General features: G+C 44.7%; 1 protein-coding gene across 1 annotated transcript; it reads left to right on the top strand.

The window, feature by feature from the left end:
• The first annotated feature begins 10,112 nt into the window (after positions 1-10,112).
• Positions 10,113-13,997, top strand: LOC119328476 (REF/SRPP-like protein OsI_017815). Its single transcript, XM_037601456.1, has 6 exons — positions 10,113-10,500; positions 10,589-10,782; positions 11,788-11,980; positions 12,084-12,170; positions 13,216-13,346; positions 13,802-13,997. Exons 1-5 carry the CDS (start codon positions 10,447-10,449, stop codon positions 13,225-13,227), a joined length of 540 nt encoding a protein of 179 aa, XP_037457353.1. The 5' UTR covers positions 10,113-10,446; the 3' UTR covers positions 13,228-13,346; positions 13,802-13,997.
• Positions 13,998-14,736: the final 739 nt, after the last annotated feature.

A 14,736-nucleotide genomic window follows, 5' to 3' on the forward strand; every position in this document is an offset into this window, starting at 1 on the left:
ATTAAGCATAGCAAAGTCATAGCAATATTAATCTCAAAACATAGTGGATACTAGGGATCAAACCCTAACAAAACTAACTCGATTACATGATAGATCTCATCCAACCCATCACCGTCCAGCAAGCCTACGATGGAATTACTCACGCACGGCGGTGAGCATCATGAAATTAGTGATGGATGATGGTTGATGATGACGATGGCGACGGATTCCCCTCTCCGGAGCCCCGAACGGACTCCAGATCAGCCCTCCCGAGAGGTTTTAGGGCTTGGTGGCGGCTCCGTATCGTAAAACGCGATGAATTCTTCTCTCTGATTTTTTTCTCCCCTAAACCAAATATATAGAGTTGGAGTTGAGGTCGGAGGAGCTCCAGGGGGCCCATGAGGTAGGGGGCGCGCCCTAGGGGCGCAGGCGTGCCCCCCACCCTCGTGGACAGGTGGTGGGCCCCCTGGCCTTCATCTTTTGCAAGGATTTTTTATATTTTCTGAAAAGTTGTTCCGTGAAGTTTCAGGTCATTCCGAGAACTTTTGTTTCTGCACATAAATAATACCATGGTAATTCTGCTAAAAACAACATCAGTCCGGGTTAGTTCCATTCAAATCATGCAAGTTAGAGTCCAAAACAAGGGCAAAAGTGTTTGGAAAACTAGATACGACGGAGATGTATCAGCCGTTCAATCTCGTCCTTCTGCAATGGTGAGTAGCGATAAGGCCTGCAGTTGATTGGTGTTGCACCCGGTTCTAGTGTGATCGCATGATCATATTGTCGATGGGGAGGAAGTTCAGTTGGTTCTGCAAATACGTCATTGAACTCCGTCAGTACTTTCTGAATGACCATGGGTGGTGGTTGTCTTCCGTCAGAGTCTGAAGCTGGGTTCACCTGAATTTCCAAGAGGGCAGCACCCCAAATCTCATTAGCGTCATGCATCTGCCAGAGAGTCGCTGCATCAAGGGCAGTTAGTGTTGGTGGCTCGTCCGATTGGACGCCGGTCAGGTGCACTGTTTGTCCCTCTCGTTCAAACTACACTGTTTTCTGTTGCCAGTCACACTTCATTGGGCTGTGCTGCGCTAGCCAATCGACGCCAAGCACTGTGCCATAAACCCCGAGGTCCAGAACCCACATAGCTGTGCTGAACTGGTGCCCTTGGACCTGCCACTGTAACTTTGGCACCATAGTGTTGCAACTCAATCGTTGACCGTTGGCAACCCGAACCGAGATTGGGGTAATACTGGTTGTTTCTGCTCCAATCCTTGCTGAAAACGTCGAGTTGACGAAGCTATGTGTGCTGCCGGAATCGACCAATAGCAGCATGGTTTGATTGCCTACAGTTGCACACAGACGAATGGTTTCTGATGTTTCAGTCCCTTCGACTGCATGTGCAGAGAGTAGGCAACACGCCGCATTGGCCACATCTTCTGGGTCATCGAGCAACTGTAATGCATGCACGGCCTCGTCAGATATCACCTCTCCATGCTCCCCTACCTCGATCGTGAGGAGTTGCGATGCTCTCTTGCACTGGTGCTCCCGCGAGTATTTGTCCCCACAACGGAAACAGAGACCACGTTGCCGTATGTAGTCGCGGAGCTGGCGTTCCCGGCCAAAATCATCTTGCGCTGGTCGCGGAGCTGGAGCCGGACGGGGTGCTGCTGGGATGTGTGGCACTGGTGGTGGAGGTCGGCCTGGTGTTGGAAGTGTTGCTGGTAGGGGAGGAGGTCGTCCTGGAGGGAATGATCGGAAATGAGGGCGTTGATGATCGAGCTCCTCCTCTTGTATCCGAGAAAATACGGTCGCCCTAGTGATGCTAGTTGGAGCTTGAAGGTGCTCCGCAACACGCAGTTCATCCTTGAGACCCGGCAAGAACTGTGTGACAAAAAACTTCGAGTTGAGTGTGGCATCGAGTGCTAGCAGATTGTACATATATACTTCAAACTGCTGCCTGTACTCCACGACCGTGCCGGTCTGTCGGAGTTGCAGGAGATTGTGCATCGGGGATTCAAACTCCTCCGGGCCAAATTCCTCTTCAATTGCATGACAAAACAACTCCCAAAAGATCACCGGATTTTGCTGACGAAACGCCCTGAGCCAGAGAGCCGCATGACCTTCCACATAGAGCGCGGCCGTCGCCACCCAGTTGAGTGGGGGCACATTGTAGAGCTCGAAGTAGGCGAGGCAGCGGTCTAGCCAAACCCGAGGTAGTTCCCCGTCGAAGCGGGGAAAGTTGTGCTTCGGTGGCTTGGTGGCGTACTCCTCTCGTGGCCGGGCAGCATGCTCGTCACGCTGTAATGGATGCTGAACGTGCTCCACCGCGGATGGCTGTTCGGGGCGAGCGAGTAGGGGTGGGCCTTCATTGACGAGTCGCGCGACGGAGCCGTGGCCCGTGATGGCCTGTGAAATCGGCAACGCACTTGGATGAGGTGCGTCCCGCTGTGCTGGTGGAGGTGCGGGTTGCTGGAGGCCGTTGGTGGCTGCCGGCTTGCGGAGACCCATCGTGGAGGGGTCGTCCACCTGCGACGCCGATGCCACAGTGGAGGAAGCCGTCGGGGAAGCCACCTTGCGCACGTCATCCATGTCGGCCTGCGTGAGCCCGATCTTCTTGGACAGGCTCAGCAGCTCGGTTGAGACATGCGTGTTGAACGCGGCCTGCTCCTCCGCACGTTTGGTTGCTAGAGCTTGCTCTTCATCGAACCTGGACAAGAGCTTCTCCATCAGAGCAGTGAGATTTGATGTTTGTTCACCCATGGTCGTGAGGAGTTGCCGGGTCTGGACGGAAGGCTTGGATGGCGCCGTGGTATCTGCCTCGAACAGATTGAACCCCGCCGAGGATTTCGTGGGATCTCACCGGAGTGAATTTCGACCTACAGCGGTGGATGTTACCGATCAGCCAAGGGAGTTGAGGATGCCGCGGCACAAAAAAATGGGGGGAAATTGTTGGCTCTGATTACCAATTGTGATGACCGAAGCCCATGGATTTGAGATCGGCCACACAGGAAAGGGGAATCGGGGTGAGGAAAGAGGAAAGAGGATCGGGAAGAGGAAGAAGCAGGGTAGGTGAGAGAGAGAACAGGGGGTGAGTATGATTCAGACTTTTCTCATTGCATAACCAATACAGAGTTGCACAAGGGACTAAGTACCCACACGCTTACACGGCCACACATGGCCCACTGTCATAACCACCAGCTCTCTCTCACCCACGCAGGTCCACCGATACTCCTGTATTAGGTGTGACAACTAGATGATCAGGAAAACATATACAACAACATTGCACGTGTAACAGCAACCATGATTGGAGACATGAACAGATTCCCGAAAAAGGGTTTCCCCACGCTTTATATTCCAAAGCAACCAACACCGATACATAGGAATGCTTGGGCGAGAAGCACAAGAAGCCCAAAGAAAAGAACAAAGAACAAAGAAGAAGAAAGAAATGCCAACAACGGCAGCTCGACAAAGCGCGGATGACCCGCCACCGCTGCGCCCTCCGAAATTGACCCACCACAGACCCAGGCTCCGACCCGCCGCGTACCAAGCAGCACCTCCAACAAGGGATGCGACATCGACGACGCTGCTGCCCGGACGTACGTACTATTCGTTGGTAGCTGGTGCATGCAGGTGTTCGGGGTGGAGTAGTCTACGGTAGCGGCGCAAGTTGCGAGTTAAGGCAAGACCTTAGCTTGTTTCGGTGTTTCTTTGTCGTGCCAGGTAAGTTGACATGAACATACTATGATGCACGTACTATTCGTTGGTAGCCGTAGCTGCTGCAGTAACATTGGTGTTGACGATGGCGTTGGTGAAGACCGGTCGAAGCAGACGACGTTGGAGACATCAGTATGCGACGACGACATGGATGGTAGACAACCCACGGTGACGAAGTTGAGCAGTCGCGCGAAGGTGAAGGCTGAACACTTCCCAGAAACCTAATTTGTCCTTTCTCGATGCAGGATCACAAGGATAAAGATGTTTCGAGGCCTGCTTTCCCGACTCCCGTTAGCCGGTGCATGCAGGTGTTCGGGGTGGAGTAGTCTACGGTAGCGGCGCAAGTTGTGGGTTAAGGCAAGACCTTAGCTTGTTTTGGTGTTTCTTTGTCGTGGCCGGTAAGTCGTATATATAGGAAAACCCACATGGTACCGTGTCACGATCACGATTCCAATCCTACTTGATTTCCCAATTGCACATTTACCGAACAAGAAAGACAAACAACTTGTCCGCCAAAGAACCAGAATATAAAACAACAAAATGAAACTGTGCTCATGCAAGGCCACCGATCGGATTTTGGTGGACCATTCACGTGCATGTCGCACGCCTACGTCATTCGCCCTAAAGCGCACGTGTCGGGTGTTCTATTTCTCTCCTCATACGCATCACTTAGTGGAGTGGGGAGACTCCACTATTTAGGTTGGTCTAGTACCTCCTTCACTTCCAGGGTGACACTCTAAAGATTGCAACTCCGCTTGCCATTTATACATATTCTTTGAGATTTACAAGTGTATTATTTTGTCCCAACCTAGATTTTTCCAAATATGAAATGTTAAAAAGAAATTCAAAAGGAAATAAAATTTACAAAAATGGTTTGTGATTTCTTGTTATTAGCTAAAATTTAAATATGAGTTGTTTGATTAAATTTAAAATGTGGCTCGAATAAGTTTCTGGACTTATTCATAAAACCAAAAATTGATATCACAAAATGTTTGTGACATTTTGTCAAATATTTTGGGCTGTGAGTAATATCCATAAACCCCTATTTTATTGAGACCCTAAAGTCACTAGGTATTAAATTGACCCCTAGAAGAATTTACGAAATAAACTGGTATTCCAAAAAACAGGGTGAAAAATCAAATATTTAACTTGGACATAATAAAATGTTCAATAAGTCCCAACTAATGGATTGAGCCAATGGTAAATTTCCCAAAAGATTTGAATTTAATTTGATTTTTCAATCAGTTCAAAAGTCAAATGGGAATATTTAATATATGGGCTTTATGTTTTATTGGTCATGAAATTAAATTCCAATAAGACCAAGTGCTAGGGTTGACCCTATATTAAAATTTTAAATTTGATAAAGAGCATACTTGGTTCTGAAACCAAGCTCAAATTCAAAAGGAATCTGAAATTAGAAAAGAAAAACAGAAAACAAAATAAATAAATAAGGAAAAAAGAAACAGAAAATCTATCTAACCTAAACTACATATGGCCCAACCCAACTTCCTGTCTCTCTCACTCACGCGGACGACCGAGTCAAGCCAAGCCCAGCAAACGAGTTGGCCCCGCGCTCACCTCTCTCTCTCTCTCTCTCTCTCTCTCTCTCTCTCTCTCTCTCTCTCTCTCTTTCTCGCCACCACACGAGGCCCACCCATTAGGAGTCGCCCTGTAACACCCACAATGCGGCTATATCTCCCGCGTGTCGGGGCACAACTTAGAGGCATAGCCGCATGGTAGGCATGTCGCAAGAGGGGTAATCTTTACACATCTCATGTACTGAATAAGAAAGGGATAAAGAGTCGGCTTACAATCGCCACTTCACACAAGACATAAATAGTCATACATCATCCAGAATACAATCAAGGTCCGACTACGGAACCAAAACAAAGAAAGACAACCCAAAATGCTAGATCCCCGATCGCCCCAACTAGGCTCCTCTACTGAAAAGAAACATAGTAACCACTACAAGAAATATGTCAACTAGTGACCTTCTGTCAGTGACCCTGAAAGAATTGGTCATAGATCTATGACCATTTGAGACCAATTGGTCAAAAGCTATTCGAGGGGCTCCAAACCCTAAGCCATTGCAACCATTTTGGTCAGAAAGGTTGTAATTTCCTTACACGAAATGGTCATAAAGCAAACAGCGCTAGTCCGCTGCCTTATTTCTAGTTGTTAACGACCAATATAGATGGTCATATCCTTGTAAATTGTGGTGGGTTGTGATGACTAGGCGCCATCTCATCAGTTTTGCCTATGTGTCATGTCCATGTGTCAATTTTTGCCCTAGGTTGTGAAACAACCTATATTTTTGTTATTCCAAAAATTCCCAAAAAAATTCTCATAAATTGTTTGGATCATATCTTCTATGTCAAAAACCTTCCTTTCCTAGTTCAAAAATAATTCAACAATATTCATTTTCCTATTCTGTTCAGAGCAGCACTTTGTGAAGGATGTACCACTTTGGCATGTCCAAATAGTATCCATTTTCTACAGTGCTTTCCTATGCCCAAATAACCATCCGCCACCAAATGCCAGCTCAATCCATTCATTATTTTGAGCCCAGCTTCAACATTCGTATTTATGTCTAGTGTGGTACTTTGCAAAGCAAGTACCACCTAGGCTCCTCCTTTTGAGCTGAAAATTTGTGAAGACGGTCTTCTTAGTAACTGATCATCCTCAGCCAAAACTTACGCCCATTAGCCATGTACATTTCCCGTACCGCTAATCAAACACTTGGCTGCTAATTCATGTTTGAGCATCGATTGGTCTCCTCGTGAGAATCTTATGTTGTAATATTCTTCCTAGCACCTACCTGGGGAGTGCCCAACCCACTAGACATGCCTAGGCTGCCCAGAACACATGGCAACGCCACGGTCACGCGATGACCACGTGACGGGCATGTGAGTTTACGCGCTCTAGAGTTGGGGCCCTCGGCCACCGCCCAAACCTCGACGTATCGGCACCAAACCATGTATTTATGATTAAATAGGTACTTATGTAACTAGAAATTATTTTTGGAAAAAATAAATAGCAAACTATGAGGCAGTTGCAGTTCAAATTTGACCCGCTTCCAACCGAATTGGCGGAAATTTGTCTTTTTCACGAGAGGTGGATCAAAACTTTTTACACCCAACCATTTTGTCAATTGTGCATTAAATATGTCCTAGTATTTTAGAAAAATGATTTGGTCCAATTTTGCAACAAATATTTGGGAGGTCCTTCACAAAAAAAACTCCTTTTGGGCACTCGAAAAATGGAAAATGGTTTTTTCGTCCAAAGAAAATGAAAACTTCCTTGGGCAAAATTGTTTGCCATTCCAATATGCACTCTTGTGCACAATATGAGATCATTTGAACAAACTATGCCATGAATGTGGCCATAAGATTGATCATTTGGCTTGAAAGTCATTGATCTCCACACGTGATAGCTCGTTTCTAGGAACACTTTTTTAAAATAATTGCCGTATTACAAGTTTGTTATTTTTCCTGGGAACTTGGCCACATATAATGACACAATGCGAAGGTTTCCCAATTTTTTGTTTTTTTTTAATTTATTATGCCCGTTTCAAAATGCGGTCAAAACGCGGGAATGACCATTCCTAGCTAGTGGTTGAATCTTGGAATTTTTTTGGTGTTTCTCTGATTAAATAGGTACTTATGTACCTAGAAATGATTTTTGGAAAAATAAATAGCAAACTATGAGGCAGCTGCAGTTCAAATTTGACCCGCTTCCAGCTGAATCGGCAGAAATTTGTCTTTTTCACGAGAGGTGGATCAAAAATTTTTAGACCCAACCATTTTGTCAATTGTGCATTAAATATGTCCTATTATTTTAGAAAATTGATTTGGTCCAATTTTGCAACAATTATTTGGGAGTCCCTTCATAAAAAAACCTCCTTTTGGGCACTCGAAAAATGGAAAATGGTTTTTTCGTCCAAAGAAAATGAAAACTTCCTTAGGCAACATTGTTTGCCATTCCAATATGCACCCTTGTGCACAATATGAGATCATTTGAACAAACTATGCCATGAATGTGGCCATAAGATTGATCATTTGGCTTGAAAGCCATTAATCTCCCCACGTGATAGCTCGTTTCTGAGAACACTTTTTTAATAATTGTCATATTACAAGTTTGTTATTTTTCCTGGGAACTTGGCCGCATATAATGACACAATGCGAAGGTTTCCCATTTTTTTGATTTTTTTGAATTTTTTATGCCCGTTTCAAAATGCGGTCAAAACGGCGGGAATGACCGTTCCTAGCTAGTGGTTGAATCTTGGAATTTTTTGGTGTTTCTCTGATTAAATAGGTACTTATGTACCTAGAAATGATTTTTGGAAAAAAATAAATAGCAAACTATGAGGCAGCTTCAGTTCAAATTTGACCCGCTTCCAACTAAATCGGCGGAAATTTGTCTTTTTCACGAGAGGTGGATCAAAACTTTTTAGACCCAACCATTTTGTCAATTGTGCATTAAATATGTCCTAGTATTTTAGAAAATTGATTTGGTTCAATTTTGCAACAATTATTTGGGAGGTCCTTCACAAAAAACCTCCTTTGGGGCACTCGAAAAATGGAAAATGGTTTTTTCGTCCAAAGAAAATGAAAAGTTCCTTAGGCAACATTGTTTTCCATTCCAATATGCACCCTTGTGCACAATATGAGATCATTTGAACAAACTATGCCATGAATGTGGCCATAAGATCGATCATTTGGCTTGAAAGCCATTGATCTCCACACGTGATAGCTCATTTCTGAGAACACTTTTTTAAAATAATTGTCGTATTACAAGTTTGTTATTTTTCCTAGGAACTTGGCCGCATATAATGACACAATGCGAAGGTTTCCCATTTTTTTGATTTTTTTTGAATTTTTTATGCCCGTTTCAAAATGCGGTCAAAACGGCGGGAATGACCGTTCCTAGCTAGTGGTTGAATCTTAGAATTTTTTTGGTGTTTCTCTGATTAAATAGGTACTTATGTACCTAGAAATGATTTTTGGAAAAAATAAAATAGCAAACTATGAGGCAACTTCAGTTCAAATTTGACCCGCTTCCAACTGAATCGGCGGAAATTTGTCTTTTTCACGAGAGGTGGATCAAAACTTTCTACACCCAACCATTTTGTCAATTGAGCATTAAATATGTCCTAGTATTTTAGAAAATTGATTTGGTTCAATTTGGCAACAATTATTTGGGAGGTCCTTCACAAAAAACCTCCTTTTGGGCACTCAAAAAATGGAAAATGGTTTTTTCGTCCAAAGAAAATGAAAACTTCCTTAGGCAACATTGTTTGCCATTCCAATATGCACCCTTGTGCACAATATAAGATCATTTGAACAAACTATGCCATGAATGTGGCCATAAAATTGATCATTTGGCTTGAAAGCCATTGATCTACACACATGATAGCTCGTTTCTGGGAACACTTTTTTAGAATAATTGTCGTATTACAAGTTTGTTATTTTTCCTAGGAACTTGGCCACATATAATGACACAATACGAAGGTTTCTCAATTTTTTTGATTTTTTTTGAATTTTTATGCCCGTTTCAAAATGCGGTCAAAACGGCGGGAATGACCGTTCCTAGCTAGTGGTTGAATCTTGATTTTTTTTGTTGTTTCTCTTATTAAATAGATACTTATGTACCTAGAAATGATTTTTGGAAAAAATAAAGAGCAAACTATAAGGCAGCCGCAGTTCAAATTTGACCCGTTTCCAGCTGAATCGGCGGAAATTTGTCTTTTTCACCAGAGGTGGATAAAAACTTTTGACACCCAACCATTTGGTCGATTGTGCATTAAATATGTCCTAGTATTTTAGAAAATTTATTTGGTACAATTTTGCAACAAATATATGGTAGGTCCTTCACAAAAAAACTCATTTCGAGCACTCAATGAGAGAAGGGAACGTACCACCGGGCGCCGTGGTGCTGCGTTGGATCTCCCCGACGCTGCAATGGAGCTTCATCGAGCACCGTGGCGTTGCGTTGGAGCTCTTAGCACGCTGTTGAGAGCTGTAATGGAGCTTCGTGGGGATGTTATCGGTGCCGCGTTGAACCTTTTTCACGTTCGGTGCTGTCGTGACATATTGATGTGATCGAACGATAGCCAATGCGCAGATCGGGCGGCTAGCTAGGCAGATGATTTCTAGACAAAATCATCTGGCTGACTCGTAGTTCTTTGCTTATTGTTAATCGATTAAGACCAATTTACATGGTCATAACATCATCAAAGCCTATACTTCCTTCTGATTGGTCTATGGACAGGTCACACGGATCAAGCATCACAGACCGTCGGATACCCCCAGATCCAACGGCCCACACACCCCTCACCTCTCACCCCTCATCCCACCCGCAGCCCAACCACCCAAACCCTAACTCCCCTCCTACTCCAGCCGTTGCTGCCCCCTTCTCCCTCCCAGATCCAATCCAAGTCAGAACCCCTCGCCCTCCCGCCCCGGCCTCCATCTCCATTCCTGCGCACGTCGGCCACCTCCCTCCGGCGGAGTTCAACCCCCACCACCAAGCACTGTTGCTCCACCCTCTCCCGCGCCCATCCACAGATCGAGCGAGGGGTGAGGCAGCGCCCAGATCCATCGCCCCGCCGGAATGAGATGCAACACCAGATGCCAATCAGGACCTCGATCTGGATCGAGCAGGCGCTCTCCACCGATGGGGCTTGGGCTGCCCGGCATCCCATGTTGATGTCCTCCTCCCTCCTGCTCCCGGCAACATGCTCGGTCTCTGCAGCCGATGGCGCAGTCCGGCAACAACGACGCCGCCCCGATCAGTACTCAGCTCGCGGCGGTAAGGGATCTCACCCCGAGATTTGATTCGGTTTTTCAATTCTCCTCATGATTTGGTGTTGATTTGTGGTTTGTTGGCGCGCGCGCAGGAGGATGTGAAGGTGGAGAGGACGCCCGAGGAGGAGGAGGCCAGGCTGAGGTACCTCGAGTTCGTGCAGCAGGCGGTTATGCAGGCTGTCTTGCTGGTCGCCGCGGCCTACGCATACGCCAAGCAGGACACCGGCCCGCTATGCCCCAGCGTCGACCACGTCGAGGGGACCGTCAAGGCCGTCGTCGGCCCCGTGTATGACTGCTACCATGCCATGCCGCTCGATCTCCTCAAGAACCTCAACCTTATTTCTTAGTTGTATGCAAGTATCTACTATCCGATCTGTTCCTGGTCGTTGCTTTTCGCCACGGGAGCACCTAGCTGTTCTCTGCTTCTTGATTTCTCGTCGCATCTGCAGAGTGTTATCAGTCGTTATGCTGATGAAATGGCTTGTCCAATCTTATGGTGGATTGGTTTATCCTGTTAATTTTGGTTTTGCGAAGAAATACGGATGATGTTCTGACAATTTGATACCTAGAAATCAAGATGTTTTCCCTGTCTGTTGACCACAAACCTTGATAAGTTAAACCCAGGTGCATGATTTTATACCTGATCTGATATGCATTTAAACTGTACCTGTGTCCTAAACTCAAGTTAAGTATACTTGAGTATTCTCACGCTTGCATAATATGTGTGAGCTAGGTTTCAGTTGGCCTTTGTATTTATATTTTCGTCCTGTTTGTCATTCTGCTAGTCTCACTACGGTTAGCTCTAACAACCCAGTTCAGTATTTCAGTTACGGAGTGGCCTGTCCTATGCCGTGTCCTGCCACTCAAACGTATTTTGGGGGCATGATCAACCATTTTATCATGATTGAATGAATAGCCCAAATTTGCTTCTACTTTTAAGCTAAAAAATGTTTCTGTAGTAAACATTATATGCAAGATTGTTACTTCCATGCATGCACATTATACATTTTTTATTTGGTTAATGTTAATCGATACCGATCTAGGTGACTGTTCAATCAACATTTGCTGGAATCGTGCACCGTGCTGGTGTTAGTCGCAATGATCAGTTTCAATAGCATGACCAGTACCTGAACATGATGCATATTTATTAACAAAAATGGTAATGCATTTTGCTCATACGAGGGTGCTCGATTTAGTCTGTTGCGAATGGTAATAGACCATGATAACTTGTATATTGGACCTGACCCCTCTCTCTGTTTGACTCGCTCAATCTCTCTCTATCTATTTGTAGGCGCCACTGGATTCGAGGGTGGAGCCTGAGCCTCCACTGGAGCATGGATCAGACGTGCAGGAGGTGGAGCTCCGCATGGATCATGACATGGTCGTCGTGGGGGCTTGGATCATCAAGTCCGCAGGCGGCGTTGGGGGCGGTGCAGTGCCAGCTGCTGGACATAGTTCACCCTGGGTTGGTGTTGATGCACAAGGTTAGGAGGCGTTCGGGCCTGATTGATCTGTTCTGGAGCACTGCGCTTAGGCGGCTTGGCTTAGATGGCTGCGATGTGATGCTCATTTTGGGGTGTTTTGCAGGTGAATTTTGATGCCAAGACGGAGTACGACATGATCCAGAACTACAGGATTCTCCTGGATGTGTTCAACATGCTGTGGATAGGCAAGGTATGGGTGGTGATTCTCCTGGCTTAGGTCTCTACCCATGGATTTATACGTGATTGTGTCTTGCATTTTGTCATCTGGGAAAGCAAATGTGATCTGTCTGTAGGGTAGTTCGGTTTATATATGCGGTGTGTGGGGATTCAATCTGGAACAATTGTGTGTGATTGAAGGTGATTCGATAACCGACTAAATTTGCTGTGCAGTATTGAAATTATGCTCATTGCTGTGTACAGTACTAAACTTGTACAATTCTTGTCCTGTTTCCACACAACATTAAGATTAGAGTCATGCTTTTTGAATGTTTTGCCAATTTTTATGGCCTGTGTGCTAGCAAACTGAGCTAAGGGTGCTTCATCTCTGTCCTTCAGCTTCTATTCTTATGACAATTAAATAGAGGATCTATTTTTCTCCCTGCTTTGATTGGTTTCAATGATTTGACACAGTAGTTAATAGTTAACAGGTGCATTTAGTCCTGTGAACAAATCATGCTCCTACAGAGAGAAACTTCATTTCTCTATAAATTGACAGTAAACAGATTGATCATGTAAACAGGAACATTGCCAAGTTTGTTTCTGAACATTTATAACCTAGCAAATTTTAGACTGACTGAATTTTAGGGGTGTCAGATGTTCTGAAAATTTCTTTGAATGTGTGGCATACACTGCATATTCTGAACATCACACAAATTTCTTTGAATGTGTGGCATACACTGCAAATTGGCAGATTTTATACTGCATCTAACTCTGAACCAACAGTTATTTAGTTACACGACATCTAGCTGGCAGGACAAAAAATGTTAATCAGTCTGCTCTCTCAAAGTTGAGTCCGTGTTAAGATGTCAAGAAACTGATTGTTTGTTGAAACAACCATCAGTCACTCTCAGATACTGCTGATTGCTTTCTGTTGCTAGTATAGTTCAAGCTTCTTTGCCATGTATCTCATTAGGATGTGAACAATCTACTACACGCTCACAAAGATTGACTTAAATTTTTTGTCACATTGGGTTTGGCAGCAGTTGCTAATCTCTAGCATTTACCTCTTGTTGCAAACCAGGAAATGAAAGATCGCTCGACAAACGGCCGCTTCCAGACAATTGGATCTGATCTTATACCCGCACACGAGAGCTACCGGAGCAGCAACAGATTAACAAGTACCCAAGCTGGACTCCCAAGTTCTTCGGTGAGCTGGCTCCATCTCCTACCCCTAGCTCCCTCTTTCTGCTCCTATAGCATGCTTTGTTGGACTCATGCTCTGCTCCTACACAAGCTGGACTCATGCTTTGTTATACACTAGCAGCAGTACCTCATGTACATGTAATTGGACTCCCAGGGTGTTGTTCTTGTAAATTCTTCCATGTCTTGCTCTTTTGCTGGTGCTACTACACATGTCAGATTGTTAGCTGTACTTGTTTCCATCTCAAATTACTTGTCTTCTTGAACATATGCCTGATGCTTGGTGCATGTAGGATGTGCTCTGTGTGGACATCTATGCATTTGTTAAGATTTTTGTAGCACATGCTATGGCCTCAAAGATTGTTTATTTTATTTTCGTTCATACATGAGCACCGTTTTTATTGCCGTCAAGGGGTGAATTGATTTGATCATTAATATGTGGCTGGATGTGATGTTTTGCAGGCTCAAGGCGCTAAGGTGTTGGATACGTGCCTGTACTTGTTGAGTGTTTTATCTATAGAGTGCTATATTGTGATTGGTGTAATATTGTATGGTTATATTGTGATTGGTGGAATGTAATAAACTTGATTGGTATATTGGTGATTTGGCTGTTATTTGAATATATTTAAAATGTGTTCTCTGATTGTATATCATTGAGTTACAAGTTGTGAAAAATTAAAACCTGATGTTTGGGACCTAGTGCCTAGAAGAATCTGACAATGTGCATCCAGTTGACTACAATAATCTGAAAATTGAATGTAACAAAAAAAACCCGAAAATAAAAAATATATAGAATGTGAAAAGGCTGCACCTCAGAAAGCAAAAAAGGCCGAAACAATGGCCCAAGCCCATGTAGCTAGTAAAAAATAACAGGAAAAAATATATTAAAAAGGCCGAAGTGTTGGGCTCGGCCCATGTAAAATGCTGAATCGAACCGGGTTGATTCTTGTGCCACATCAGATTGCCACGTCGGATGCCTATGTGGCATGGGGAGGCTGCTAGTGACCAAAACACAACAGTAGGCATATTTTGGTCGTAAACGTCTACGACCTTCTCACAGAGAAGGTCGTTAATTTTAGTTTACGACCGCCAGCTTTTGACCTTCTGTTTTTGGTCACAAAAAGGTCGCAAATGAAAAACAATGACCTTTCAGTGACCAATAGTCAAGGTCACAAGTTGACATATTTCTTGTAGTGAGCGGCCCGAATCCTCGTCGAACTCCCACTTGAGTTCGGTAGCATCCCCTGCACTGGCATCATCGACACCTGCATCTGTTTGGAAGTATCTGTGAGTCACGGGGACTCAACAATCTTACACCCTCGCGATCAAGACTATTTAAGCTTAAAGGTAGGAAAGGGTAGTGAGGTGGAGCTGCAGCAAGCACTAGCATATATGGT

The sequence above is a fragment of the Triticum dicoccoides genome, chromosome 7A (genome assembly GCF_002162155.2).
Source record: "Triticum dicoccoides isolate Atlit2015 ecotype Zavitan chromosome 7A, WEW_v2.0, whole genome shotgun sequence".
Classification (NCBI taxonomy): Eukaryota; Viridiplantae; Streptophyta; class Magnoliopsida; order Poales; family Poaceae; genus Triticum; species Triticum dicoccoides.